Consider the following 27,349-nt stretch of genomic DNA (forward strand, 5'->3'; position numbering starts at 1 on the left):
TGTATAGGTAATAAAAATCTAAAATGGATCACATCCCTATGTATTAGCCAAGCCAAAAAACAACTGGGATTTTTATTTTTTTTTGCTATATAAATAAAAAAGTCCAAAGATTTTGAAAAAAAGTGTTTTTCTTTTGCAAATAATTAATCTTTCTTCATAAATTGTGGCCAAAATGTATTCAGTTATCTTTTTAGTAAAAAAATAACCCAAATTAGTTTATAACCAAAAATTATAATTTAAAAAAAAAATGTTTACATTTTTATTTGATTGTTTATATTATTATTTATGTTTTTTTTAACATACTGTCACCATAGTGACACTGTACTACTTGTGGGGGGTGATGAAGATTTTTTTTTTTTTACACTGATTGCTTTTACACCCATAAAGGCTGTAAAAGCAATCATTTCTCCTTCTCTCTGGCTGCAGCCATTGAGAAATACTGTGTGAGCTATGATTGGTCACAGCTTGTCACATGGTACAAGGCTGTTGTAAAAAGCCTTGTACAATGTGATCTCTGTGATCATTCACAGATTTCACACAAAGTAAGCAATGATGTCCGAAGTGACATCTTGCTTACACCTATTCATGTGATCACTGATTGGCCAATCAGTGATCACATGATCGGGACCTCATACAGAGGTCCCGTACAGCGTTCGGTGTTCCCAGGGAGCGCGCACAATCCAAAATGGCGGGCACCATTTATGAACGGCAACCTGCCCCTGCACTGTTCCGTCCGGCCGTTTATATACAGTGGCCAGACAGGAAGTGGTTAAATCACAAAAAAAAAAAACTGGGCCTCGGACGGTTTAGGGCTGGCCATACATTATACAATTTTCTTGAGATTTTAGATTTACCAAAAACCATATAATAGGAGGTCAAACCTAACAACACTTTCAATTGTATCCAATTAGGCAGGCTCTTGCACTACATAGTTGAAGGTAAATCTAAAGGAAATTGGGCAGAAATTGGACAGAAAATTGTATAGTGTATGGCCAGCCTAAGTCATAATGTGCTAATATACACTGCATACACTGCATACTAGCACATTATGATAGATTTGCCTGAAAAGGAAGCCTTCAAGCAGCACACCATCACTGCTGTAGGAGCTTCTATCTTCACCCGGTCCTTCTTCTGGGTTCGCAAGCTTCAGCCGTTTGAATGGCTGAGCCGCAATGAGGCCACTCCTGCGCATGTACAGAGATCTGAATGGATGGCACAGCCTGTTCAGAGCCCAGTGTGCATGCACCGGTGGTGTCACATGCTGCTGCTTAAGTAAATATCTCCTAAGAGGTGCACATTTAGGAGATACTGTATTTGCTATTATACCTGTAGGTAAAATTCAACTACCTGACTTTACCACCACTTTAAGATAGGTAGCCCACAGCTGCGTGTGTATGTGTGCGCGCGGCGTCACAGGGACGCCATGTCATGCATTTTTAAACTGTGACTGTCATTGATAAATTAAACCAATTCTGTGTTTATTGATTAGTCAGCGTGAAAAGTCAATTGCGGAAGAAATTTCAAATTTCATAATTTATCTTACCTAATAATCTGCTTGGAGGTTTCCTGACATGTATTTAACCTTTGTATATGTAGACTTCAAATGACATGCAATAAACAGACTCTGATGGGTAAATGTAGTCATTTGCTGTTTAATTCCTGTGTATGAAGGGCCCACCGAACCTAAAGTGTCACGGGCCCCCCATTCTAAATCTGTCCTTCTTATAAAGGAAAAGCCATAATGTGTCCCATAGCCGCTGGTCAAATGTTTGATTTCATTTTCTTACCCAAGGTAACTTGGGCAGGAGAGCTATTTCTATGTATTCTATAATGATCTCCATTGGCATTCAGTGATAGGTTTTTAGGGCTCATTCATGTGATCACATTGAGGTATACATGTGAGTATGCAGCTTCTTCTATCTATTATTGCTTGCCAGGGTTCCAATTTACGCTGATGCCATGACCGCTTCCCCAGGTTTCCTGTTTCAGAGTGGCTCTTTTCTCTTGCAGCAGCCCATGGACCAGAGGCGGACTGACAACTCATGGGGCCCCCGGGCAATAGGGGATCATGGGGCCCCTGTGTCCTTGCCCAAACTCAAAAAAGCCTATGAAAAAGGTAACAGGGGCATCTCATGGGGCCCCCTACTGACCCCGGGCCCTCGGGCAGTGCCCGAGTTTCCAAATGGTCAGTCCGCCCCTGCCATGGACTCATCCTTGCATTCAGGCACTGGAGTTGTGTCTCCCTGCACTGTGTACATCAATAGAAACACAAAGCCTTGGATAACAAGACACTCCTCTGCTCATCCATCCTCCTCCTCCCTTCTCCAAACTAACATATTGATCCCAGATTACACTTTCCACTGTTACATCTGAAGTTTAGGTATGGCAATATTCACATAGTCACAGTATGTATGGGTAGGTATGTGTTATTCCTGTGGGATCCCAGAAAAAGCTAGCAAACACTGTAGCAAGCACTGCTGCTACAATGATTACCGTTAGCTTTTGATTCCTGACCTATGCTCAGTGACTGCCCTGCTGAATTGTGAGCACTGGAGATCACTTGATTGGCATGGATGCTATTAAGGGAACATTTTGCATTTTCTCAATTAATGCAAAGCGTCCTGTGATTGGACAAGGTGGAGAGACAGGGCAGTGAAGTCATTATCTCCACCTCATCTAATCAGAGAAAGATTTGCATTTATTTAGGAAATGCAAAGTGTTCCCTGAATGGCGTCCATGCCAAGCGAGCAGCCTCCTTTGTTCAGCAAGCAGTAGAGTAGCCACTCGGTGCAGGACCTGGAAGCTTGTGGAACTCCTCATATTGGTAGTGCCTATTACAGGGATCTCCAGCTTCCAGGTGGATCCCACAGGTGTGGCACATACATAGTGTACATAGGTCCAAGCTGAACCAATAACTAAGTACATTTATAAAGATTGTCATACCTAAACTTAAGCTTTAAAGCTCAACTCTGAGAAACATTAAAATGGTCTTTTGCAGTGGGGCTGTACCAGCACTGCAAGGGTTAATTGCTCATTTAATGTGGTTGTAAACCTCAGACAAGGAATATGAAAAAAGTATATCCCTCTATAGTGTGCACATGTCTCAATTAAGAGTAGTAATTCCAATTCCTGTCTGCTGCTTCATTCCACTGTTATCTGCATAAGTCACTTCTGACATGTTTTGCTGACACCAAGAGAAAAAAAGGTGACAGGGGAGGGATCTCCAGCAGACTGACAGCTTCAGCTCTGTTCCTGTGAGCCTTGTGGAGGGCAGAGGTGTGTCTCTTCTTTTCAGTCAGCTCTCAGAGCTTTCCTTATAGGGCTCTGCAAAGTGTGACTTTAGCTTGCTGTAGGTACTGTAAATATCTCCTGAATGTGCACTGTATAGAGAAACATTTACCTGTGTAGAGTACTGGTGCATTCGCTCTGATCCTCCAGAAAACCACGCTCCCCACGTCCAGCGGTGGACTGTCCCTGCTGTCCTCATGTCCGGAGCCGGTCTACGAGCGTGATGACGTCAGGAACAGCCCATTCACAAGACTGCTAGCGTTTAGGAGGGGTCAGGAGCAGTGGGGACTGGTCTTGCATTTGGAGGAGCGGCGGATCAGGTCAGCTCAGCTTTATGAACCCCTAGACAAAGACAAGCATTTAACCCATGCAGTGTAGGCACAGCCCCACCACATGAGAAACTAACATCTTTGCCTGGATTTCTTCTTTAAATTAGAACTCTGACCATAGAAAGTAGAGAGCACACTGTCTCCAAATGTGTCTTCTGGTTATGATAGAAATAATACTATACCCTGGTTAGTGAGAAAAGCAATAGAGAATACCTTACAGAGTTTCACCAGTCACAGTCTACTTCAGTATGAACTGGAGGACTTTAAAGTATACTATAAGTATAAACTATAAAAAGGCTTACCTGTATGTACTGTAAATATATCCTATCCTAGAACCTGTGCTCTGAAGGAACGGCATGCCCGTGGGAGTGACGGCATTGTGGCTCGGCCATTCAAGCCACCGCAGCCCGCGTACCCGGAAGAAGGACCAAGTGAAGGTGAAAGCCCTGTCCGTGGTGATAACGCACCGCTGGAGGGCTTCGATTTACAGTGGAAGCAACCCACTTTGGTAAATTTTATCTACAGGTAATCCTATAATAAGACTTACCTGTAGGTACTGTAAATATTTCCTAAACGTGCACCGTGTAGAAGATATCTACCTGTGTAGAGCACCGGTGCAGGTGCTCTACAGTGACAGCATGGCCATGCCATTCCATCAGAGCTGTGTGCCGTAAATGCATGCAGGAGTGATGGCATCGCGCCTTGGCCATTCAAGCCACCGGAGCCCGTGACCCCGGAAGAAGGGCTGAGTGAAGATTGAAGCCCTGACAGTTTTTGTAGCTGCTGACTTTTATTTTTTTACAGCGGGAGTGGAACTCCACTTTAAGGCTCCATGCACACTGCATGTTTTAATAACGCTGGTAACATTAGCTGTGTAAAGTCACATTAAAAATGCAAGTTTTTCAGCATTTTTTTAGCATTTTTGCATTAGCGTTTAGTGGCGTTTTGCTGTTTTTTGCGTTTGCGTTTTTTCGCATTTTTGACCAAGGAAAATAAATTTGGGGGGTCAAAAAAGTCCAAAAACACTGGTTTGCCATGATTTACTGCGTTTTACCGTGTTTTACAACGTTTTTCAGAGTTAGAGCATTTTTATAGCTAAAAAACTCTAGAAACCCACTAGTCCTGGGGTTTTTTCCAGCCAAAAAATGTCGCAGCCAAAAAACATTGATTACAGTCTATGTGTGCATGGACACATAGGATAACATATTAGGGAGTTTACTGGCTGTAGGGAAAAATGTCGAAAGCCAAAAGCAGCTGCTGTAAAAACGTCCAGTGTGTATGAGGACTTAATAAGGCTTATCTTTAGGTACTGGAAATATTTCCTACACATGAACCATTCAGGAGATATTTACCTGTATAGAGCACCGGTGCAGGTGGTCTGAAGTGATGGCACGGCCATGCCGTTCCATCAGAGCTGTGTGCCGTAAAAAGTGACTCCTGTACACATGCATGGGAGTGACGTCATCAGGGCTTGGCCATTCAAGCCACCGGAGCCCGCGAACCCAGAAAGACTCAGTGAAGATGGAAGCCCTGTCAGCGGTGACAGAGTGCCGCTGGAGGGCTTTGTTCTAAGGTAAGTTTCACATAATGTGCTAGTACACATACTATTATACCTATGTCTTGCAGAAATTAAAGACTTTTTTTTTCTACAGTTTACCACCACTTTGAGGGTCGGTTCACACTATAGAAACGCAGTCCAGATTCATTTCGGATGCATTTGCATGCGCGTTTTAGAGGCGTTCAAGTGCATTTTTTATGCATTCCAGTTCATTTTTTCCTCTCTCTTTTTCTTCCATTTAAATAGGGACATGTGCGTTGTGGTGCATTTTTGGTACGTAACGGTGCGTTTTTGATGAGTAATGGTGCGTTTTTGATGCGTTTTACCATGTACCAGTACATTCCTGTGCAGAAAAAAAGGCAGCCTGTTCTACTTTTTTTTTCTGCACCAAGAACACACTGGAACTGCAAGAACTGATGTGAACTATGACACTGAGAACCATATAACCTACTTTCTGTGCATTTTGGATGCAGAAAAAAGGCAACTGAAACGCATGTATTGTGAACCAGGCCTAAAGCCCCGTACACTCGATGAGAATTACGGTTGAATGATCACCCATTTTTTTTCGCCTGCTAGTCTCACATCGAAAGTGAAAAGGTTACTAAAGGTCCGAAAATTCTCCTATGAAAGAAAAGAATTTCGAAAGTGATGTCATGTATTGTATTGTATTTTCGGACGACTACTGTACTGATTGAATGAAAATTGTGTCATCTGGTATCGTACGAGAAACATTTTCGTGCTTGTCCCTTCGATTTGTCGCACGTATTGTCGTGATCGGCTCTCGAAAGCTGTGTACTAACGAGATGATTATCGGATGATTGGTCCTTGTATGAAAATTTTCGTTTGATTTTTTTATAGTGTGTACGGGGCATAACTCTTTCCTGTGAACTAGAGGTTCAGGGAAGCAGAACCAAGATAGTAGTATCCAGCAGCATTGAAAAGTTGTAAACTGCAAGCTCTTGGGCAAGAATTCTGCTGGGGAATGTTTCTTTTATTGAGCTCAATGTGTTGATTTAAAAATGCTGAAGTTAAACATAAATCGTATAATCTGGTATGGTACAAGAAACATTTTCGCGCTTGTCCCTTCGGATATTGTCGCACAAATTGTCGTGATCGGCTCTCGAAAGCTGTGTACTAACGATCTGATTATCGGACGATCGTTCCTCGTATGAAAATATTCGTACGATTTTCTTATAGCGTGTACGGGGCATAACTCTTCCCTGTGAACTAGAAGTTCAGGGAAGCAGAACCAAGATAGTAGTATCCAGCAGCATTGAAAAGTTGTAAACTGCAAGCTCTTGGGTAAGAATTCCACTGGGGAATGTTTCTTTTATTGAGCTCAATGTGTTAAATTAAAAACGTTGAGGTTAAATGAAAATCATACGATCTGATATCGTACGAGAAAAATTTCCACGCTTGTTCCTTTGGATATTGCCGCACAAATTGTCGTGATCGTCTCTCAAAAGCTGTGTACTAATGATTTCATTTTCAGACGATCGGTCCTCATATGAAAATTTTCAGACGATTTTCTTATAGCGTGTACGGGGCATAACTCTTCCCTGTGAACTAGAAGTTCAGGGAAGCAGAACCAAGCGAGTAGTAGCCAGCAGCATTGAAAAGTTGTAAACTGCGAGCTCTTGGGTAAGAATTCTGCTGGGGAATGTTTCTTTTATTGAGCTCAATGTGTTAAATTAAAAACGCAGAGTTTTTTTTTTTTTCAGGTTGAACAGGACAGTAAGCTGTGTCCTGGTGTTGAGTATGCCCAGTCCATGCCTTTCACACTGACATCACAGTCACTTTCTACCTCCTGTTCTCTTCCTCTCCCTTTCTCTCTCTTTTTTTTTTTACTTTGGTGACAGCCCTGGTAGGGGCCTTTTGTTACCTCTCCAGCCAATGAAAGCATTTTACGACAGAGAACAGTTGGGATATAAAAAGAAGGAGTCCCTGAGCCTAGTACATGATGTGTGCTCGCCTAGCCCTCCCCTCTAAAGACCTGCACCAGGCAGCTGTCCTCTTAGCACCAGCAGCCCCAGTCGCCGTCCGCTATGCTGTCTCAGCGGTACCCTCTCCTGTTCTGCATGCTGGTCCTGTCTATGGAGTTCTCCAGGAGCTCGGGGACGGAGGCGGGGATGGAGAAGAGCTCCGTGCAGGTGGAGAGCTCCCTGGCAGAGAGTGAGGAGCACGACTGTCCGGTGTGCATGTGGAGGAAGCACAGCAAGGAGATGAGGCTGGAGAGCATCAAATCTCAGATCCTCAGCAAACTCCGGCTAAAGGAAGCCCCCAATATCACCCGGGAGGTGGTCAACCAGCTGCTGCCCAAGGCACCCCCTCTGCAGCAGATCCTGGACCAGCATGAGTTCCAGGGGGACTCCTTCCAGCACCATGCCTTCGTGGAAGAGGATGAGTATCATGCCACCACGGAGACTGTCATCAGCATGGCACAGGAGAGTGAGTACCTTCCTTCCATCCTTCCATCCTTCCATCCTTCATCACACACGTGCTTTGTCCCCATGTGACAGCTGATCATGGCATGACTGGCACACAGGGATCCATAGCTCCTCATCTGCCACATATCTACCAAATTAAAGTATATCTAAAACCAAAAGACTAGGGAAGGGTTAGAACCTTTGTGGGGTGTTTGATGTGTGCGTCCCAGATAGATTCACGCTTTACAGAAGGGCTCATTCACATGGGAGGCAGCAAGAGGCTGAGCCGCGGTTTTAGGGCCGGTTCACACCTTAGAAATGCAGTCCGGATGCATGCGCGTTTTTGACGCGTCCCGGTGCGTTTTTGATGCGTTTCGGTTCATTTTGTCTCTCTCTTTTTCTTCAGCTTAATAAGGACATGTGTGTTCCGGTGCTTTTTTGGTGTGTTTTACTGAGTTCCAATACAGTTCAGTGCAGAAAAAATGCAGCATGTTGTGCTTTTTTTTCTGGAACTGACTGCACTGGTGTGAACTGAGATTGGAAACCATGTAACCTACAATCAATGCATTTTTGATGCAATAAATGCACGGGACTGTATGTGATGTGAACTGGCTCTTAGGGCCGCTTCACACTATAGAAACGCAGTCTGGATGCTTTTCTGCATGCACGTTTTGACGCATCTGGTGCGTTTTTGATGTGTTGTTGAAGTGTTCTGGTGCATTTTTAATGTGTTCCAGTTCCATTTAATCCCATCTCTTTTCCTTCAATTTAAATAGGAACATGTGAGTTCCATTGCATTTTTGCTGCGTTCCAGTGCATTCTGGTGCGTTTTACCATGTTCCAGTGCAGTTCTGTGCAGAAAAAATGCAGCCTGTTCTACTTTTTTTTTCTGCAACAGGAACGCACTGGAACTGCAAGCACTGATGTGAACTTTGACAGTGACAACCATATAACTTACTTTCTGCGTGTTTTGGATACAGAAAATAAAACAACTGAACTGCATGTAGTGTGAACTGGGTCCATGAACACTGGGCTTAAAAAATGCGGCTTCTACAGGGCTTTTGCGTTTTGCCTGTAGAACATTAGAATGTTTAGAGGCATCTTTTAAACACAACGTTTAAAGGCAAAAGGAATCCCTTCTTTTGATAGGAGATTTCTGGCAGAAAAAAAATCCTAAATGATTGTAAATGCTGTGCAAAAGCACTCTTTATGAGCGTTTTTCTGCCATAAGAACTGTCATTTTTTTTAAGACCAGTGTGCATGGACCCTTATAGTCCCCAGACTGGCTACCTGAAGCCAGAAATGCAACTGCTCAAAAATTAAAGGGCATGTCACTTTTTCCAGTGAATAGGACCATGCCGCAACAACACGCAGTGCAGCCTTTTGAGGGTTAAAGTAGGCAATGAGGACGCAACACATCACCTCCTCACCACCTGTCAAACACCTCTAAAAAGCAATTCACTGCTAATCACTTTCCGAGTAGTAGCAGTATAGCCTCACATGTGAATGAACCCCTAGGCTATGAACACAAGGGCAGTAGCGTGCTAATACTGCACTTTGTGCTATGGCCACATAGAAACTGGCTGCGTAGCTCCTGGATGCACACTGTGTGCATCCGTGGTCAGTCGAAAGCTCAGATGAGTCATTAGATGCCAGCGGCACTGGTTGTTAACTTGTACAGATTACAAATCTGACAGCTACTGCTGACAGCTGCTGCTGGTGACACACAGTGAGGCTAGGTTCACACCTATGCAGTTTGCGTTTGATCCGTTTCTGCAGTGTGTTTTTGCACATGCACTTTTGCCACGTTTTTCCCACATTTTTGATGTGTTTTGTGTTTTTTTTTTACTTGTTGCTGGGCAGATTAAAATGCAAAATGCATCAAAAACATGGCAAAAATGCATCAAAAACACACTACATGCTTTTCTACAGCGTCTCCATTGAAGTCTATAGAACCAAAACCACAACGTTTTGTGTTTGAAAAAAGTCCCTGACCCTCTCCAAAAAATGCACCGGGTGAAAATGCGGAGATATGAACCTGTCCCTTAGGAAATCATGTTAAATGGACTGCTGTGCGTTTCCACGAAACGCAGCGGAAAACGCATAGGTGCGAACCTAGACTAAGTGCTGGCAGCGTTTAGAACCGCTAGAACTACTACTTCTCTCCGGCAGCCACCTGTGTGAAGGTAGCTTTAGGGATGATTGACCAGCATTGCCCAACGCATAGACAAGGCGATTTGCCCTATGTCCTATTGTTTCCATTTGCTGACAAAAAGTAGGAGAGGTTGCATTTTTACGTAACACAACACATTTGCCAGGTGCTACACAAAATCGCAATGTGCTGCAATCTGAAGCTGAATGAAAGGTCATTTTGTAACATTTCAATAGAGTTAAAAAAAGAAAAGAAAAAGCAAACAGTGTGATGAGTTGTATCATCGCATCGCACCCACCCATATACCGCACACCAGTGAGCATGCTTTATATAGAGGATAGCACTCACCAACTGGTGTGAATGGGACCCTTAGTCCTGGTGACTGTTCGCATTGAGACTGAAAGTGTAGGAAATTTCAAAATTTCGGGCCATCGCAGGAACTGAGGTGCAATCTTTCAGTGGGGACACTTGTTCCAGTGAAAACTAAGGCGCAATTCATACTTAAGCGTTAGGGCTGCTTTCACACTGATCCATTTTTCTTCCGCTTTTGCTTTAAAAAAAGTGGAAGAAAATTGCGTGGCAATGTATTCCTTTGAAACTCCCCACACTGATCCATTGCGGGTCTGGTGCATTTTTTAAAATCCTGCTTGCTGCATTTTTGGTGCAGGTTTGGTGAGGTAAAGAAAAACGCACCATAGACGCACCTCCCCAATGAAATCAGTGGAACGTGCGGCAAAAATGCATTGTGTTTTTGACAGTTTTTTTTAGTTACATATCCTGTAAGAATGCACCGCAAACACAGTAAAAAAAGCAATCTTACAACGGATCAGTATGAAAGTAGCCTTTATCCAAATGCTCAACATCCAAAATCCCATGGTTTTCCCTTGTGCCCATTCACACCTGTGCAAAGTGTTGCTTGAAGCTTATAGCTCTCTTGAGCTACAAAATTCAAGCGTTTTTGGCCCTAATAGACTGTAATGGGAAGGTCTGAAAACACACGAAAACACGTGTATCACACTTTTTTCTCCCTAGTAACTTGATTTCCAAGGGCTACAAATAGTTTAAAAAAACCCTCAAGCCTGAGACACACATGCCCTAAAAAAACCCTGAAAAGTAAAGGCAAGAAATAAGGCTAGGTTCACATCTATGCAGTTTGCGTTTGATCCGTTTCTGCAGTGCGTTTCGCGGTTTTGACGCATAATTATGCCACGTTTTTGATGCGTTTTTTTTTTTCAAATTAGTTTTTTTTCCTTGTTGCTAAGCAGACTAAAACGCAAAATGCATCATAAATGTGTCAAAAACTCAATAAAACGCACTACATGCTTTTCTGCAGCATCTCCATTGAAGTCTAAGCCCTGGTTCACACTGATGCGGTGCGGATTTCTCAGCGTTTTCAGTGCGAATTCTGCACTGTATCAGAATCACTCCCCGTTCATGCGAACCGATGTGGGTGTGTATGTTAAGTCAACAACCCCCCTGAAAGCGGTTCGCAAAACACAGTGCGATGTGCAGAATCGGATCGCATAGGTATGAAAACCTATGCGATCTGATTCTAGTGCGGACCCATAAAAGGGTCCTGCACGTTTTTGGTGCGGGTGCGGGTGCGGTGCGATCAGAGCCATGCAAAATGTATGGCTCCAATCACACCGCACACAAATCGCATGTGATTTGCACAGGAATGCAGTGCGGTTCCTGTGAAAATCACATGCGATATACCGCACCACACATATGTGAGCCCAGGCTACAGAACCAAAAATGCAATGTTTTGCTTTTAAAAAAAATCTCTGACCCTTTCCAAAAAATGCACGGGTGAAATTTGGAAGTGTAAACCTGTCCCATAGGAAATCATGTTAAATGGACTGTAGTGCGTTTCTGCAAAACGCCGCGAAAAACGCATAGGTGTGAACCTAGACTAAAGGGGATCTCCCCAATGGGAATGCAGAAAAAAAAATCAGGGATTTTAACCATTTCCTACCCTATATTTGAAAAATGTTTTGGCTTTAGATATACTTTAGTATGGATACATAGCGTATTGCTTGTACAAGGGAGAATTCCAAGAATAAGTGTTACTTTTCACTTGGAGTCTGTTGCAGTGAATATCGGTGTTGCTTGTATTATTGTCCTAAAATGTTGATGGAGCATGGTTTGCATGGTTTTGCTATTGTGTTTTGTATGCCTGTGTGTACAGAAACAGATTGCTACAATAAGTGAATTTACATTCCTGCATAGAATAAAGTTGTAATAAACTTGGATATGAGTTTACGCCTATAGTCTATTACTTCATTTGTAAGGTCAGGGCAGGTTTATTATGGGATTATGGATATGATTGTGTGCAGTGATCAGCCTTTCTTTATTGTGGAGGATTTACTTTGCTATTAGCATTTCAGGGAGTGCTGTAATATCAGGAGCATTCCTGAATACCTGGTTACAGAAACTTGTTGCTGAGCTATTCTGTAACAAAATGTTGTGCTTGGCAGCTCTAAGGTATTGCTGAACAAAAGAAAATGCTTGTTGTATTTGTTGTGTTAATTGATTATAACCACAATTGTATAAATATTGACATTCAATGTAAAATATATGACCAGGCTCAACAAATCAGGGCAACACAGAGTAATGGTGGCCATACATGCTTTGATTTTATTATCCCATCAATGTGTCTATCATTCAAAACGAACAAATCTGCAAACCATTGAACAGCTCTAACTTCCCTTCTGATTGATTCAGACTCTGTTTGGATCGGATTTGAATTGAATCGGCCAATGCAGACAATTATTGATCGTTTTGCATAATTTTGTCAGCACTGGGATACATTGTTCATGAATACGATTGTATTTTAATCAATCAGTTTATGAAATGACATGGTGGAAACAGAGATGCAATCGATAACTTACATTCAGAAGTGACAATCGTATTTTAACCAGCACTTCCCTGGTTGTGGCGTATTGATCAAATGGGTTGTCTACTTTAGATTGATTATTCCTTCGGAAGAGATTGATCTGAAAAGCAATTGATCATTTATCGAAGTGTGTATAGCCACCATAAGGATGGTTTGTGAAATGCACTAGCTACCAGCAACCAATTACAATAAATCTTTTTTTGGTACCATGGGTAACTGCATTTCTAAATATGCATTTATTGAGCAAGGCAGTAAAGTAGGTTACGGTGAGTACAATCACCCATAGCAATCAGCTTACAAAATATACAGCAGCAAAAATGTATTGGTTGCTGCATTTTCCCAGTGGTTTTTGTCTTTTTGAATAAGCCTGATAGTAGTCGTGCAGCCGCAGCTGTCAGCTGGACCATTCTACAGTGTGCACAAATGACTTAACAAGTCAGTTATTAACCCTGCACCTCTCATTAGCAGCATGCTCCTTGTGGCAAAGCAGCGGGGTCATTGCTCATCTTGCAAGATAAATAAAGGGTCTGGCAAACAAGGGGTTACCTGCCAGAACATGTTGTGACTTCATGGTTTATTTCCTAAGTGGCAGCAGTAGCTTCAAGTGATCATTGTCCTTGACAGAATGAGTGACATGCCCCCACACTCTTGTACCTGCATTCTATTGTTCAACAAGTGAGCTGGATTCTGCGCTAAATGGACAAGAAGCTTTTCACTGCTCATTGCCAGAGCCTAGAGACTGCTGTGTCACCAATTGCTGGAGACAATCAAATCTTCTGCACAGGGAACACAGATGGCATTTTTCTGCCGTTAGAAACAATTTAATCCTTTTAAAGTATTGTATTATTTAAAACAATAGCTGTGAACAGTGTATTGCATTTAACTAGTGAAGTTTTACATCACCTATAAACATTGCTTGCTCAATAGCAAACTTTATGTGCTGTATAAATAAATATGTAGCTTCAAGTGTTGGACAAAGAAGAGGTGAAGAGTTTACCCACTAGAGTACTTAGACACGTTGTATCCCGAAACAGAGGGTCAGTTTTTTCTTCTTAAAACACCATCAGATGTTTGACCCCTCAAATACAGCCATTCTCAGCCAGGGCTCTGTGAAACCAGAGGGTTCATCCAGAGGTTGTTACGGGTCCCATGAGCTGTAGATGGTTGACCTCCTAGGGATCCACCAGAGGTTGCTAGTGGATTCTTGAACTGTGGCTGATTGAACTCCTAGGTATCCTGCAGAGGTTGCTAGGGGATCCCTGAGCTGTGGCTGGTTGACCTTTTAGGGATCTCCAGAGGTTGCTGGGGGTTTCTTGAACTGTGGCTAACTGACCTCCTTGGGTTCCTGCAGAGGTTGCCTGAGGTTCCTTAAGCTGTTGCCAGGGGCAGACTGACCATTTGGAAGCTCAGGCACTGCCCAAGGGCCAGGGGTCAGCAGGCTGCCCCATGAGATGCCCCTGGTACCTTTTTCATAGGCTTTTTTGAGTTTGGGCAAGGACACGGGCCCCATGATCCCCTATTGCCCGGGGGCCCCATGAGTTGTCAGTCCGCCCCTGGCTGTGGCTGATAAACCTTCTAGGGTCCTCCAGACGTTGTTAGCATTCCTTGAGCTGTAGCTGATTGACATCCTAGGGTTCTTCTAGAGGCATCTAGGGGTTCCTTGAGTTGTGGCCAACTGACATCTCATTTGAGTGTGCTTGTATGGTTCTAGGACCAACACCACCTGGCAAAGCCTCTGCATGATATTCATGATCTTTATTAACTGTCTGCAAGGGTTGCATTCTTTTTACTCACCACCAATGTAAGGGGCATCATGGTCATTTACGCTCATTCAGTTAGTTTTAGTAAGGGGTCCCATAGACCGGAAAATTTAGAGATTACCCTGGGGTAGAAAGGTTGAAAAAGACTGTTCTAAGAAATAATCTCCAAACTATGGTACCTTGGATTTCTAAACACAGAATGGGAGGAAATGCCTGAAAATTTCCCTGTCTGAACAGCAATTAAAGATGGCTGTACTGAGAGCAATGTGTAGGATGTCAATGCTGACCTTCTGAAAATGATGGATGCTTGGTTCTCTTTAGCTTCAGTATTTTTTAAAACACTGATCTAAAACAAGCATGCAATTAGGAAAGTTGGAATAATGTTAGAATTCTTGATCTGCATACTTGCTCTGGGTTAATTATTCAAAATGTATTGAAATCTTTGGATCACCATGACAGCTTAACAACTATCGTTTTTAGCAGTGGAATCAAACATGTCTCCCATGTATTCTAAAAGGATGGGTAAAAAAATAGTGTCTGATGGAAAATATGATCACAGTTTCCAAAATGTAAAAAACAAAAACAAAACGTTTTTCTTTGAAGAAAGTGTTTTTTACTTTTTTTCTTTGCTTGAAGTCAAATTATGCACTTTAAAAATCATGAGTTAGTGCTTGGTGGAAAGGAGAAAGGTGGCTAGCAATGAGGTTGATATACAAAACCCTCCCGTATGTATAAATAATTAAGGTGCAGCACCTATAGCGCATTTGATGCACTGGCCTTGCAAAATTTTAACTAGTAAGTAGTTTAATTCGCTTCCAGATACTTCTTCACAAGCTTAATTATATTCTCATTGACCATCTTGTAAGGAATCCTTTCTTGAAATGGCATTGGATCCTTTCATTTCTTCTTATCTTTTGTCTACTCCCAAGTTGAAATCTTTATTTTTTAAGTCCATTTTTTTCATTTATGTCGAAAATAGATTGCTATGGTTATTATTCTTGCTAATTCCTTGCTGTTTATCTGCTTTTATTTGTGCCCTGGTTCTGCGTTCCCCTGGCTCATTCTCCTTCGTCTTTTGTTATCCTCAGGTCACTTCTGTTGGTTTTTCCTTTTTTTACCATGTGCAGCAATAACAAAGAGTGGCTGTGGTTACCCCCATGGGGTCCTTGTGTTGTTCTTTTCATTGGTTTTGGGAGGAGATGGACAGATCCATTTGGCAGTGTTAAAGGAATGTGACTGGAAGCATTTCTAATCCCCTATGTCTATTCCAACTCATGCTAAAAAGCTAAACATGATAAAGTCCCTGGGCACAATGTGTCTTTGCTGCACGTTTGCTGTTCTGAAATGAGATCCAGTTTGAGCTGTACCACTACCTTGCTTGTGTGTTTTGGACGAACTGTTCTTCAGCGGGTGTGAAATTTAGTAAAAATAACTTTGTATTTATGGTGGAAGCCTAGCCCATGCAATACAAAAGTAATAGCACCTGCACCCATTATCTACTGCCAAATTGAAATATTCTATAGTGGGTTCTTTTTTGTATATTTAGTATAACCCATGTGAATTAAATTGCTTGAACTATTTACACAATTGCATTCATGTGTACATGACACATTATATGTAGACCAGACCAGCCTTTTTCAACCAGAGTGCCTAGGCACCGTCAGGGTGTCTTGGTAAAATGCCTAACAATTGCCCAAAAATTGCACTCAAGCCAGCCTGCCTTTTAGTGACATAAAGCCACAGGTTTTCATTGTGCACCACTACAACCTTCCAACCACCAGTGTCCTAACAAACAATGACGTTGCAATTGATAAGGAGGACGTTTGGCGCATGCACAGCATTCTTTTTTGTCCCTACACTGCCCCTCTCCTTCAGTCACATTATCAGAGTGAGGGAGAGAAACTGAGGTAGAAGATAAACATAGGAATACTAGTCAGTACCAGTGTACAAAGGTGTATTTGCTTTGGAAGATTAAATCACCTCTAATATTGGCTGTGCTACACTTATGAATGTTGCTGTGTTATGTAAAACTGTAAGTTTTGTTTTTTAAATTATAGACTTATGGCTAACAGCTGTAACCATGGCATGTAGTCATGCTGTGTCCAGGTGCTTATAACCTAGGTGTGTTTTATTCATAAGTAGAAAGCTACAGATTAGAATAAAATAAGACAGCTACCTAACTAATAAAAGCTACACATACCAAGAAGGCATATGGAGGTCCACTGTAAGCAAAGGGAAAGTACCTTCTGAATGCTAGATGATATCAGTCATTATGGAATGACTTTGCCACTTAGAGCAAGTTTTACCAACAGCGGGACCTTGGTTACTGACAAATAGTATATACATTGCCAAGTACCAAAGCTTACATGACCACTAGGGCCAATGACTTGGCAGCTATTGTAGATGCTGCTCTTGTTACTATATAACTGACATTTTACAATGGCAAGCATCTTGCTTTGGATAATAAGAGCCAGTGTTTCCTGTATACCTAATGTATATTATTCTATTATTTATTTGCCATTTTTCCACAGTGCCAACATACTGCATGCTGTTTAGAAGTGTACTTACATAGTTACATAGTTACCCTGGCTGAAAAAAGACAAATGTCCATCCAGTTCAACCATTAAAAAAAAAAAGTTATAATCCTATACCCACAGTTGATCCAGAGGAAGGCAAAAAAACCCCAGCAAAGCATAACCCAATTTGCACCTGCAGGGGAATAAATTCCTTCCTGATCCCCCGAGAGGCAATCGGATATTCCCTGGATCAACTTTACCTATAAATGTTAGTATCCAGTTATATTCTGTGTATCTAGGAAAGAATCCAGGCCTTTCTTAAAGCAATCCACTGAGCTGGCCAGAACCAACTCTTGAGGGAGTCTATTCCACATTTGCACAGCTCTTACTGTGAAGAAACCTTTCCGTGTTTGGAGATTAAATGTCTTTTCCTCCAGATGTAGAGAGTGCCCCCTTATCCTCTGTGATGACCTCAGGGTGAATAGCTCTACACCAAGTTCACTATATGTTCACTTAAAAGAGAAGTATGAGATTTAAAAAAAAAAAACAAAGATACATACTCACCTATGTGGATGCTTCATCAATCCGATGCTGCAGCTGTCCCCTGATGGCTCTAAGACCGACAGCCAAGTGATCAAATGACCGCTGATTGCTCAGTCCTCTGTCTTCACTGAGCAGAGAGCAGTGTCTGTCAGTCACCAGCTTTCTGCTCTTCCTTCCAGTACTCACTGGAGTGCCGGGCTTTGGAGGGGGAAGGAGCGGCATGTTGAGAGGCTGAGCCAGGCATCTGGGTGGATCCTGACATTAATGTTGGGATCCCTGCAGAGGTGGACCAGTTATGTGACGTCAGCTGACAGCAGGATTTGGCCTGTGTCAGCTGAATCTGGGTCAGAGGAGTGCAGAAATAAGTGCACAACTGTGGCTCACATGAGAATTATTATTAAGCTTTGGCCATACTTTTAAATTTTATCAATAAACTTCTCTTATTTGCTCACTGATATTGTGTTAAATATACCATTAAAAACATTTTAAAAATACCTTATGGCACCGCTCCAACATGGAGATAGGAAGGAGTCAGCCCAGCGGCAGATGAGAGGGAGCAGGTGTCCAAAAGCAATTCCAGCATCAGCCAGTTCAATAAGGAAATGGATTCCGCTCTATTTCCTCATTGAATTGGCTGATAATAAAAACATTTTGTTATATCTGTTCAAGTGGAAAAAACACGCATTGATCCTGCCATAAATCTGGCGAGCTTTTAATTTTTTGTGCATACAGTCTCTGCTATCTGTTATCAGCTGCATGACTCCCTTTGTAAACTGCAGAACTTCTTCCCCTATGTTAAGGAGGAAATGGAGGTATTCTGTAGAATCTCATACAGTGAGAACACTGCCCCTTCTTAGACATAGTGGGGGTTATTTACTAAAACTGGAGAGTGCAAAATTTGGTGTAGCTCTGCAGAGAAACCAATCAGCTTCCAGGTTTTATTGCCGAAGCTTAATTGAGCAAGCTGAAGTTAGAAGCTGATTGGCTCCCATGGACAGCTGCACCTGATTCTGAGTGCTCCAGTTTTAGTAAATCTCCCCCAGTACGTTGAGTGAGTGTTGTCACCCTAAAACAATACATGTGTTACTCTTTGGATCACCAGGAGAAAATAAAGGAGAAAGGAGTCTCGAAAAATAAAACTAATGCAGCCACCATATCTAAGTCGGGTAAGCTACAATATATTACATTTTGTTCTTGGGTTTAGAAAAGCTTTAACTGGGTTCTTAGACCTACAGAATTCAGATCCAGCTCCTGAAGGAGCTTGCAATCTATTGTGGGCAGCACAGTGGCTAAATGGTTAGCACTTCCGCCTGGCAGTACTAGGGTCATTGGTTTGAATCCCAACCATGGCACCACCTGCCTGGCATTTGCATGTTCTCCCTGTCCCTATGTGGGTTTCCTCCGGGTACTCAAGTTGCCTTCCAAAGACATGCTGGAAGGTGAATTGGCTCCTGTCTAAATTGTCCCTAGTATGTGTATGTATGAATGAAGTTAGGGACCTTATATTGTACACTCCTTGAGGGTTAGGGACTGATGTGAATGTACAATATATATGTAAAATGCTGTGTAAATTGACAGTGCTATATAAATACCTGTAATAAATAATATTGCCCCTTCATACATACACTAGGATCAGTTTTTCTGTGGAAGACAAGTAAGTTCCAGTAAGTTTTCTGATTGTAAAAGGAATATGGTGCAGCTGCAGGAAACCAGAACAAACACGAGGAGAACTTACAAAATCTATGGTAGCAGAAACCAGTTGGGATTGGAATTCCTGAACCTCAATAATAACCATTTAGCCATAATGCTGGCCAATATACAGAACCAAATAGGGGTACTTGTTTCTGGTGTTTAGTGGCCAATTATTTGCTTTTACTAAAGGAGCCCGAAGAATCAAATCAACACTAGTAATGGGAATATCTTCCAATCTAATTTATTTATTACAGGTACTTAGCTAGTGCTGTCAATTTACACAGCGCTTTACATATTTATTACACATTAACGTTACTCCCCGCCTTTAAGGGGCGTACAGTCCAAGGTCACTAACTCACATTCATACATACACATACTAGGGCCAATTTGGACAGGAGCCAATTACCCTATCAGCATGTCTTTAGCATGTAGGAGGAAACCGGAGTATCGGGAGGAAAAAAACCTACGCAGGCACAGGAAGAACATGCAAACTCCAGGCAAGTAGTGCAATGGTTGGGATTCAAACCGATGACACAAGTACTGCCAAGCGGAAGTGCATTCAAATATGCTCTGAAAATGTGAATCTGATTGGTGGCTGTAAGGAAACGCTATTTCTTAGTCTTGGCATGAAGAAACAGTTTACATTAATGTGTGTTAATGTATGCATTGCAATGTGCTAAAACAGAGACAATCCAACTTCCAATGTATGTCCAATGTATATCCAACTTCCCCATAACAACAAAGTGTCTATTCCCATCAAAGTTTGTTTTAAAAAATACATGTCCTTTTTTCTGTGTTGTAGTACATTTGGAAGCCCGTGGAAGTCAATTGCAAGGAATCCAAACATAGTTACATAGTTACACAGTTACATAGTTAGTCTGGCTGAAAAAAGACAAAAGTCCATGCAGTTCAACAATTAAAAAAAGAAGAAGTTATAATCCTATACCCACAGTTGATCCAGAGGAAGGAAAAGAACCCCAGCAAAGCATGATCCACTTTGCTCCTGCAGGGAAAAAAACTCCTTCCTGATCCCCCAAGAGGCAATCGGATATTCCCTGGATCAACTTTACCTATAAATGTTAGTGACCAGTTATATTCTGTGTATCCAAGAAAGAATCCTTTTTTAAACCAATCTACTGAGCTGGCCAGAACCAAGTCTTGACTAAGTCTATTCCACATTTTCACAGCTCTTACTGTGAAGAAACCTTTCCGTGTTTGGAGATTAAATCTCTTTTCGTCCAGACGTAAAGAGTGCCCCGTTGTCCCCTGTGATGACCTCAGAATGAATAACGCTACACTGAGTTCACTATATGAACCATTGATGTATTTATACATGTTGATCATTGTATTGTTATTGTACTGTCTCATGTATTGTCCCCCATTATAATGTACAGCGCTGAGCGAACTGTTGGCGCTATATAAATACTGTATAATAATAATAATATCCCCCCTTAACCATTTGCCGCCTGCCCTATGGCCGAATGGCGGGCGGCAAATGTCATTAGCGTTCCGGGTGGACACCATATGGCGTCCTTCCGCACATGCGCAGATTGCGCTCCTGCAGAGCGGCGCGATCTGTCACCGGCTGTGTACCTTGGACACGGCCGATGACAGATCTGAGTATCGGCCCCGTTGCTGGTACCATGTGATCTGCTGTGACCAATCAAAGCAGGTCACATGACAGTTGTATACAATGGATGGCTTCATTGATGCTGTCCATTGTATACTAGTGTCTAGCTGTGAATGGTCACAGCAGGTCACATGCACATGTCATGTGATTAGCTGTGGCCAAATCACAGCTAAGCACAAAAAAAAATAAAAAACCCCTGAATGAATCGATGTCATTCAGGTAAATGCTTGCTTATAGCAAGTGATTCTTTGCTATAAGCAAATTGTGTAAAAAAAAAAAAAATACTGATCACTTACCCAAAGTAGTACAATGTTACTATGGTAACATTGTAATACTTTGGTCTAAGTGAAATATGAAAAAAAATCTTAAAAAAAAGAAAAAAAATTTAATAAAAAATAATAATAAAAAAAATATATATATATATTTTTTTTTTTCATACTGTCACCAGTCAGTGTTCCTGATCACTGCCATGCCAGTTATATATTGACGCTGTACTGCACTGGTGACAGTATGTAAAAAAAAAATAGTGCCTCTTATGAAATACGTTGGACTGTCTACTTTGCAAAAAGGGGTCATTTGGGGGATATCTGTACTGTTCTGACATTCTTGGACCTCAAGAAATTAGATTGGCTGTCAGTACTTCAGGATTGATCAATTTTCAGATCTGTACCATAGTTTGTGAACTCTATAACTTTCCTACAAACTAAAAAATACATCCTAATTTGGGTTATTTTCACCAAAGACATGTAGCAGAATATTTATGAAGAACAATTATTTATTTGCAAACTTTTATAACAGAAACAAAGAAAACGTTTTTTTTTTAAATTTTTGTTTTGTTTTGTTAATTTAGCAAAAAAATAAAAACCCCAGCGGTGATTAAATACCACCAAAAGAAAGCTCTAGTTGTGTGAAGAAAATGATAAAATGTTAGTTTGGGTACAATGTTGTATGACCGTGCAATTGTCATTCAAAGTGTGAAAGCGCTGAAACCTGAAAACTGGCCTGGGCAGGAAGGTGTAAAATTGCCCAGTATTGAATTGGTTAATCTCCTCTTTTTAAGAGAGAATAAATCCAGTTCCTCTACTCTTTCCTCATAGCTGAGCTCCTCAGTTTGTTTATATTTGATATTGTAAAGCACTGCACAAACTATTGACGTTATATAAATCCCGTATTATAATAAGAATAACATGTTACATGCGTTTTAATTTATTGGCAACAGTTATTAATGCCCCTTGGTCAATAACCGCTAACTCTAACCACTTCAAATCCCAAAGTGAAAAACGCATTGAAACGAACGTCCATGCACAAAGAAAATGCAAGTTTACAAATGACATGTGCCTTTCTAATCCTACAAAATAAAAAAAGCACCTCTATACACATGAAAAGATCTAAATGGGATTTATCCAGCTCTGGGACTGTTATGACAATAGCTATTTTTTGGGGGGGAGTTATTGTATACCTTTTTTTCTTAGCACTTTTTTTTCTGTTAAAGAAAACAATTTCAAAGCAATTCTAAAGCAAGGACTATAATGTCGTTCATTTAACTCAAAGAAAGCCATTCTTTCCGGAATATACAGAATATCAGTACTCATGTCTAAAATGACTTCAAAGCGAATACTCTGTGTCCTTACATACTGCTTGATATCTGTGTTCCTATAACTTATGGCAGTTGGCATGGATGTATAATACTGATCATGGAAATATTCAGAGAAGTTTTTACAGCATGTTTTTTTGGTGAAGCTTCTGTAATATGCAAGTCATCTTGTATCTCGCGCTTGTGTCAATTGTGCCTGTATTGTGCCTTCTTTTAGAATACAAGTGCTGTGAGGTCTTTGAACAATTTAGCCAGATCCTTTCATGAGTGGGATAACCTTGTGGGGGAGTATGCATCCTTCATTATGTTTCATAGTTCAGTGTGCTTTACAAATATATAAACCATTAATTCTTTGTCATTGGAAAATCTCTCAATACAAATAATAAAACCTTTTTGTAGGCATAGTAACAAGTTTCAAGGATAATTCCTGAAGAACGCAATTATATAATATTACTGTAAAGCGGTACATAGGTCCAGGTGTTAGTACCATATAATAGTTTCTAAGGCATGGTTTGAAAAAAATGCTCTTGCTAATAGTTTTATAGAAAAATATAAAGCTGCAGAAGCCTGTGTGCCTAACGAATCAAATTCCTAAGATGAACTATGAATTGGCATTTTTAACGCTTAGACTGATAATGATATGTATAGGCTAATTCAAGTCAGTGGCAGAAGAAGAAAAAAGATTTAGTTAGGTACATATGATATTTTGCATATTATCCTTGCATATTTATATTTCTGAGCCAGCAAATAGAGCTCTAGACTTTTTTTCACATATGACTGGCTAATCTTAACTGCTATGCTAAAAAAAAATCTGTTAAAAGCCTAAGTTCACTTTTATGAAAAAATTTATAAATAAACACACATATTTTTGCAGAAAAAAAATATGTGTATGTATTATTTGCTTTCACAGGAGCCTGCAAAGCATTGCACCCACAGGGGTGACACCGGTGAGTGCTTAGTAACATGTTACTGCTTTGTGCATCAAAGCTAAACTCCAGGAATTTAGCCACTTTCTAAAATGCACTGGCTTACTATGGGTTAAGTCCAATGAGGTACACGCCACCTCATGGAATTATCACCTTTATTTACCAATGATAGTTTTATGGTATCGCTACACTCCCAGCACTCTGACATTAGAGATGCTGTCTTCTCACACACAGGAGCTCTGCCCACCCTTCCCCTCCACTGTCTGTTGACACAAGGCTTTGTATTTTGTGAATGGGTTCACATAATACAAAGCAATCTGTGATTGGGCAGGAGGAGGGGAGGGTTGAGCAGAGTGACTGCATACTACTCTGCAACTGCAGGAGCTGAGACCAGAAGGTTCAGCACAAGAGTGCTGAATATATAGCAATAGCTATGCTTCTGGCAGTCAGCAAAAATGTAGATTGTAAGTTATAAGTCCACAAAGTGGCATGTATCTCCTTGGACTCAACCTATAGTAAGCCAGTACATTTTAGAAAGCAGCCAAATTCCTTTAGTTTAGCTTCAAAGGCTTATATGTTGAAGCCGACAATAAAACATCAGATGTAGCTAGCTGTAGTGTTATATTTATCAGAAAAAAAGCAAAATACAGGCAGTCCCCAGGTTACGAACATCCGACTTACATCCGACTTGTACTTAAAGTGGAAGTAAATGTTTCTTTAGTAATTTTACCTACAGGTCAGCTCATAATAAGACATGCTGGTAGTTGAATTGGCTCCTGTTTACATTGGTCCTAGCATGTGTATGTATGAATGTAAGTTAGGGACCTTAGATTGTATGCCCCTGCAGGGTTAGGGACTGATGTGAATGTACAATATATGTAAAGTGTTGCGTAAATTGATGGCGCTATATAAATACCTGCAATAAATAAATATTAAAGCTTTCCTGTAGGTAAAATTAATATATCCTAACCCACATGGAAGAAAATATTTTTGAAATATATTTTAAAAATATTCTTCCCAAATATATTGACATATATTTGAAATGCTACAATTTTGGCTATATTCAATATATATATTATATATACATAGAGTGTGTATATATATATATATATATATATATATATATATACAGTGTGTATATATATATATATTTATATATATATATATATATATATATATATACTGTATGTTGAAATGCGTTTTTATTGCAAAATATATGAAACATATTTTTAAAAATATATTTTCAAATATACTGTATGTCTTTAAAAATACAAATTTTTGGAATGCATTTACAAATATATGTTAAAATATATGTTAAAATGACTTTTTTATGTGTAAAAACATGTGGGAAACATGAACTGTTTAGGAGATATTAGCCCTTTTTGATATTTGGTGCATGCGCTCTGAAGGAACGGCATACCCGTGCCGCTCCTTCAGAGCACTGTGACCTGGGACTCCCTCACACATGATGTCATCGCGGCTCGGCCAGTCAGCCGACCAGAGCTTGCAAACCTGGAAGGAAGACTTGGTTAAGATGGAAGCCCCAGGGAGTCGTGACAGCACTCCGCTGGAGGGCTTCATTTCAAGGTAAGTCCTTCATAATGTGCTAGCATGCAGTGCATACTAACACAGTATGTCTTTATCTTGTAGGGCTTTTTTTTTTTTTACTACTGCTTTAAGAACAGAAGCAGCATGACGGCACGCTGGACCCAGAAACCACCTGGTGGCCATCTTGCTGCTCACCGCATGCTTGTACCTACTGTATGGTGGACCTGTCAGCAATCCCACATCACTGCATGGCCAGTTGACCCCTCCATATGCTAGCCAAAACTTAAAAATTATTTTTTGGCTGGAGTTGCACTTAAAAAATGTACCTGTTCCAACTTACATACAAATTCAACTTAAGAACAAACCTACAGAACCTATCTTGTTTCATAACCCCGCTTCTGTGCAGATAGATGACACAGGCAGTTGCAAGGTTGCCAATAGTAGATACAGTATATATAACTCTAGAACGATTACCTCTCTGAACCAAACCGGTGGCCACAGCTAACACAAGATGCCCGTATCTGTGTCTGTGATTTGCTGTATCTTTTTGCAGATCTGGAGCTGTGTAGGCAGCTTAATACTGCATATAATTCCAATACATTGTCCTATTGTCACAGCTAATTGTGATGCAATCCAGTATAAGGGTTGGGCTGCACTGAAGGGATTACTGATTTTTGAAGCTTTATGGTATACTGAAGAGAGTGTGCCTGGCGCTTGGCATGAAATACAGACACAGTGCTGAATATGGACAGAAAATGTTCTTTGGATAAATTAGTTGACATGGCAAATCATAGCTCATTGAGTGGGTGCTGTTCAAGGTGAAGAGTGATGATGTAGTCCCCTCATGTGAACTCTATTCTATGCTATTGTACCACCATTTATCATGAGCATGAATCAATATGTAATTGGAGAATTATGTACAACTTAGTGGCTTCTGAAGTCTATTGTCTATTAGACCATACATCTGAAAGTATTTTATATACATTCTTTCAGTGTTTCTATGCCATTAAAGCTCACGCTCACCTAACATTTTCTGCCTCATATATATTTGCTTTTTCAGTGAATCTGTCGGTACGGTACTGTATCTTTTCCCCTGCCACCTTCATCCACCATCAAAGCCCCATCAAGTTTCCTTTTGCAAAATTTGAAACCTGCTCAGATCTTAGCATGCTCTTACCAACCTGCATATGGCAGCTCGCAGGCCTTGGTTATTGGTAAAAATAAAACAAAAATTACCAATAAAACAAAAATATAAGTGCAAAAATACCACGTAGCGGGGGTTATTTACTAAAACTGCATGATGCAAAATCTGGTGTGGCGCTGCATAGAAACCAATCAGCTTCCAGGTCTTATTGTCAAAGCTTACTTGAAGCTGAAGTTAGAAGCTGATTGGCTACTATGCACAGCTGTATTAGATTCTGAGTGCTCCAGGTTTAGTAACTCTCCCTTATAGAATCCACAAAACAAGTGTCTGTGTAATTGAGATCACTCAAATGACAAACATGACACACTATAGTGCTTCAAAGAAAAAAGTGCTTCCATAAATGAACATTCCTCCAAGGAAAGACCGCTCACAAAGATTCACACCTCACTCACTGGATGGAATTGGAGTCAAAAAGGTTTTGTGTATACAGTATAAGACCAGGAATAAATGGGTGTCAGTTCAGTCTTCAGCTGTATGGTAAGTATACAACTTTGACCCATAAATTGCATCTCAAAACAGCTGTTTTCCACATAGATAACACAAAGGAGAGGAGCTCCGCATAGTGAAAGTATGTTTATTAAAAATACAAGCAAGTACTGCACTTACAATAAAAGAACCTGTTGCCAGCCTGTAATAAACTCTGAAGTCACTCTCATCCAGGATGGCTGTTCCAGATGCCAGCCGGAGGTACCACACAGCATGTTGCATCAGCAAATCTGAACTTCTTCAGGAGCTAGCTTCTGCCGGCCATTTATTCCTGGTCTTATACTGTACACACAAGCCTTTTTGACTCACTTGCTGAAAACAAAGGGTCAGCTCCCTCCAGTGAGTGAGGTGTGAATCCATGTGGGCTGTCTTTCCTTGGAGGAACTTTCATTTGTGAAAGCACTTTTTTCTTTGAGCGCTATAGTGTGTCGCATTTATGATTGGAGTGATTACAATTATACCTGTTTTGTGGATTCTATATATGGTATTTTTGCATTTATATTATTTGGGATATTTAGGCAGCGCTGTTCATTTTTGTTTTATTTTCACTATCTGATGTTTATTATAACACATTATAAAAGCAGCTACCTAAAAGCACAAGATGTATTCTAATTTCACCATTCAGTACAGGATTTAATAGTTAACTTGGCTATTGGTCACTCGGGCACTAAAATTGTGGAATGCATGGGGTATGTTACATACAGGAAATTCTGAAAAAAATACCTGTTGCTTTACCTGGGCTTTTTCCACATCTAAACGATGGAATCAATGCCAAGCCATGTACAGTAGGGTTAGCATCAT

General features: G+C 40.8%; 1 protein-coding gene across 1 annotated transcript in view; it reads left to right on the forward strand.

The window, feature by feature from the left end:
- The first annotated feature begins 7,119 nt into the window (after positions 1-7,119).
- Positions 7,120-27,349, forward strand: part of GDF11 (growth differentiation factor 11) — a 205,290-nt gene continuing 185,060 nt past the window's right edge. Inside the window, exon 1 of the mRNA XM_089680224.1 lies at positions 7,120-7,623. Coding sequence (XP_089536350.1) covers positions 7,221-7,623 — 403 coding nt within the window. The 5' untranslated portion in view covers positions 7,120-7,220. The remainder of the gene's footprint in view (positions 7,624-27,349) is intronic.

This window comes from Staurois parvus, unplaced genomic scaffold (assembly GCF_062004578.1).
Source record: "Staurois parvus isolate SC_StPar_1 unplaced genomic scaffold, SC_StPar_1.0 ptg000017l, whole genome shotgun sequence".
Classification (NCBI taxonomy): Eukaryota; Metazoa; Chordata; class Amphibia; order Anura; family Ranidae; genus Staurois; species Staurois parvus.